Genomic DNA, 3,610 nt, shown 5'->3' with positions numbered 1-3,610 from the left:
GTGACATAAAACTATCAAATTTTCAGAACAGTGGGTGCATAGCACAAAAGTATTGTTATAACAAGCTTACAAAACGGTGCAAAAGGCGAATGGATTGTTTGGTCATGTTTAGAAATAACACAGTCTCAGATTGGCGCAACAACATCTAACTATACTAGCTTGACGAACTAACTTCAGCCCTGTGTCCAGCAGGCACAAGTAAACGGATCTGACAAATCCAGGCATTCAACACGCCTATGTTTCAAATCCAAGCACAGATGATTGCAGCATGCTGATAACTTGAGATGGGCGCGTTTGGAAACTTTATTCTCCCACAGGAACAACTTCTATTGCTGTTCGTAAAATTCTTGCGTGAAGTCCGAGGGAAAGCGAAACTTGATCCTCATGGTCTCTAGCTCCGTTGCATTCAGAATAAAGAACCTCACAAACTCAGTGTTCTTCCCGCTTTTTTCATAATCTTCCAGCATTACTGTCTTTAAATGAATGATGTGTTCTTTGAGAAACGCACGGTGCTTGCGACGCCAAATATTTCTTGCACCATTAGGAACGTTTCCTCCCTGAAAACACATAAAGGTTGAAAGATACTCAAGATCTACCGAAGGACAAAATGAACGATAAATTCCATGACCCCGTCCCAATCAGTTCGTCGAACATTTCCCTAGATACAGATGAATGTATAATAATAAAAAAACATGCCTAGACATAGGGTGTATCCATTGCAAACAAAATGTAAGATAAGCTTTTTGAGATGCAAGGAGTGCTGCACTATGCACGGTATGAGCTTTTCATTGAGCGTGAGAATCATCACCTAAACAAACAAGTTCTCCAGATTTGGAAGGCACTTAAGCAAGTGAACGACCAGGTCCACTTTATAAGTCATGGCCAAAAACAAGGTTTTGACAGATTGCCGCATTGTAGATAGGATGACCATCGCCAAACCCTTCACATAACATAGAAAATAAAACATAAAATTATTAGAACAAAAGGTTGGATGACATGAAACTACTTTCTCAAGGAAATGCAACTGGAATTATTGTGAAATGTCAGTACCATAAGACCCGTGGAGTCAAGCGAGATCCTGAATTTGCCCAATGTCTCTAGTTTGGGTGCAGAGACGATGAATACCTCCATGTTATTGCTCTGGAGATCGTGGATCAACCTTTGAAGTGAGGGGGCATCCTCGATGATGAATTTTCCTTTCTCACCATGGATGCCGATGCTTACAAGGTTAGGGGAATTTACTATGATCCGATGCCTTTCTCTATTGCAAACAAGCAGCAGGCACTCGAGTGCAGGGAAACTAGAGTTGAGCATGATTTGCAACGAGAAGTCTGATATATCAACCTCAACAAGCGGAAGTCTCTTGACCAATGGTAGTTCAAGTACCTCTACATAATGGTCTGGTATCTGGCAACACGCGAAGCTGACAGTGCGCAGAGAACAGGAAAACCAAAAGACGGACTTTGGTAGTGAGGGCATAGATGAAGAGCATGTGTGTGATAGTTTGACAGTTTTTTCACAAATCATGGAAACATCTAGTAAAACTAAAGCACATGGAGATTGTTCAATCTGGGGGACTGAAGCCAGGCGTGGAAAGTAGAGGGCCTGCATTGGAGGTAGCACGCTGGTATACAAAGGCGGAGAACTACGCCCACATGGCTGGAGAGGATGGACTTTGGAAGGCACAAACCATCACCAGGAACTGTTTTTCCCTGATGCCAAGTTCTGATGTATCGTATGCGAGCAAGCTCCTCGCTGTAGGCAGAGAGCCTACTGATTATCTCGACATGAACTGTTTCTAGGGTGTTAAAAAGACGAGCGACAGGGATCTCACGGCAGTCAAGATTCAGAGGAGCGGTCAGCCAAACAGGGCGCCAACGACGTGCGAGCATCCGAGTGCGGATGCCCTCCCTAGTGGAGAGACGGGAGATGACCTCACCGAGGATGGCGTCCGGGAGGTCACTGATGTGGTCCGGACCAGACTGCTCTTCCTGATCCTCGGATCCGGTAGAAGCACCCTCGCCGCTTCCAGTCGCTACCACCAAACCACCAGAGGACGGCGTCGCCGGTGGCGCGAGATTCTCCCTCTTGGTGCATGGCGCACCGAAGTGGATCTCCATCTCCGTCTCCGTTGCTGGGATCGCGCTGCCTGTGAGCACCTCTATATGTGGCGTGGATCTGAAAAGACCAAGGAAGAGGGTGTGTCTAGGGTTTCGAGACTCTGTCCGGCTTAAATAGCCGGAGCCTAGCCTCGGGTGACGAGCCAGAGCGGCGTCGCTGGAGGGGACGCCCGTCAGATGCTTGGGTTTCTGGAGCGGCGCCACGTGGCGTTCACACCCGAACGTTTCGACGGCTACTTGATTGCGGAAACACAACGTTTCGACGGGCGTATCCACCTATTCGGGTGTGAACGCCACATGGCGCCGCCACGGAAACCCAAGGGTCCGACGGACGTGTCCTCCGGTGACGCCGGTCTGGCTCGTCGCCCGAGGCCAGGCTCCAGCTATTTAAGGCGGATGGACGAAGTTTCAAAACCCTAGCGACACACTCTTCCCCCCTCTTCCCGCCGCTAGGCCATCCATTCCTCTTGCTGCTCTCTATCCTGACCCTCTCCGCCATGGTTGGTCAGGAGGAGACTACTGCGGAACCCAGTGTCCAGACACTACAGGAGATCCTGGCTGGCGAGGGTTCCTCATCTGTAAGTTCAGTCTGCTTCCACTTCATTCGTTTATTCTTTCCTTCGGCTACTTGATTTAGTTGTGAAACGTGAATACGCCAGATGGACTCTCGAAACCCTAGCCACATCCCCTTCGTCCTTTTGTCCACCTCCAGGCCATCCAATAATCTTGCTGTTCTCTATCGTGACACTCTCAGTCACGGCTGTGCAGAAGGAGACTACTCCAGAGCACCGTGTCCAGTCGCTGGAGGAGATCTCAGCTGGCGAGGGTTCCTCATCTGTAAGTTCGCTCTGCTTCGGGTTCATTCATTTTTTCTTTCTTTCGGCTACTTGATTTAGTTGTGAAACATGGATAATTGTGGTGAGCTTCATCCTAATGTTGATGAGGGTGCATCCTGCCATCAATCTGACATCTTCTCCTTTGACCAGCTGAAGGACCTATTCAATACTGTGGAAGACTTCGTGAAGATATCCACGAAGTTGGACGACGAGAACAAAGCCATCATTGCACTTCTTATGGATGAGAAGGCGCAGCTCGAACTTCAGCGCGATAACCTGAAGTTGGAATCATACATTATGAAGAAACAAATCGAGGAACTTCGCGTCGAGCAACCAAAAAACAAGTCCCGCCGAACTAAGTAGACAGCAGCGACCCTGATCCTCGTATCTGAAGCTATTTAGCAGTGCACTAAAAGTTTCTTATTTTGTCTTACGTTACCTCGTGCCGTCAGTAACTTTGATAACAAATGTGTTTTGCTTTCCTGGGTCACGTTCATTCCAAGTTTATGGGTACAGATGAACATTAACGTAATGGCCATTTCTAGAGACACTGTTTTTAAAAGCATGGACGTGAAGTCTCTGCAGCCAAAGTTTTTGAACCAACTAGAGTCATGTCTTGTGCACACATGAAGGCGTGGACATTCCTGCCTTTCT

General features: G+C 47.7%; 1 protein-coding gene across 1 annotated transcript; it reads right to left on the bottom strand.

Annotated features, from left to right (window-relative positions):
- Positions 1-326: 326 nt before the first annotated feature.
- On the bottom strand, positions 327-2,120 carry LOC147959414 (F-box/FBD/LRR-repeat protein At1g16930-like). Its single transcript, XM_087532644.1, has 3 exons — positions 1,656-2,120; positions 1,051-1,407; positions 327-557 (listed from the first exon to the last, which is right to left on the bottom strand). Exons 1-3 carry the CDS (start codon positions 2,118-2,120, stop codon positions 327-329), a joined length of 1,053 nt encoding a protein of 350 aa, XP_087388770.1.
- Positions 2,121-3,610: the final 1,490 nt, after the last annotated feature.

The sequence above is a fragment of the Triticum urartu genome, chromosome 7A, assembly GCF_056163025.1.
Source record: "Triticum urartu cultivar PI428250 chromosome 7A, HENAU_Tu73, whole genome shotgun sequence".
Classification (NCBI taxonomy): Eukaryota; Viridiplantae; Streptophyta; class Magnoliopsida; order Poales; family Poaceae; genus Triticum; species Triticum urartu.
The sequence above is the reverse complement of the archived record's forward strand: the minus strand, read 5'-3'. Positions and strand labels throughout refer to the sequence as shown.

Coding starts and splice junctions, on each gene's coding strand:
- LOC147959414 (XM_087532644.1), bottom strand. CDS start 2,120: ATGGAGATCCACTTCGGTGCGCCATGCACCAAGAGGGAGAATCTCGCG. Junction 1,408..1,655: donor AGTCCATCCTCTCCAGCCAT/GTGGGCGTAGTT, acceptor GCGTGTTGCCAG/ATACCAGACCATTATGTAGA. Junction 558..1,050: donor TTGACTCCACGGGTCTTATG/GTACTGACATTT, acceptor ATGTGTTTTCAG/GGAGGAAACGTTCCTAATGG.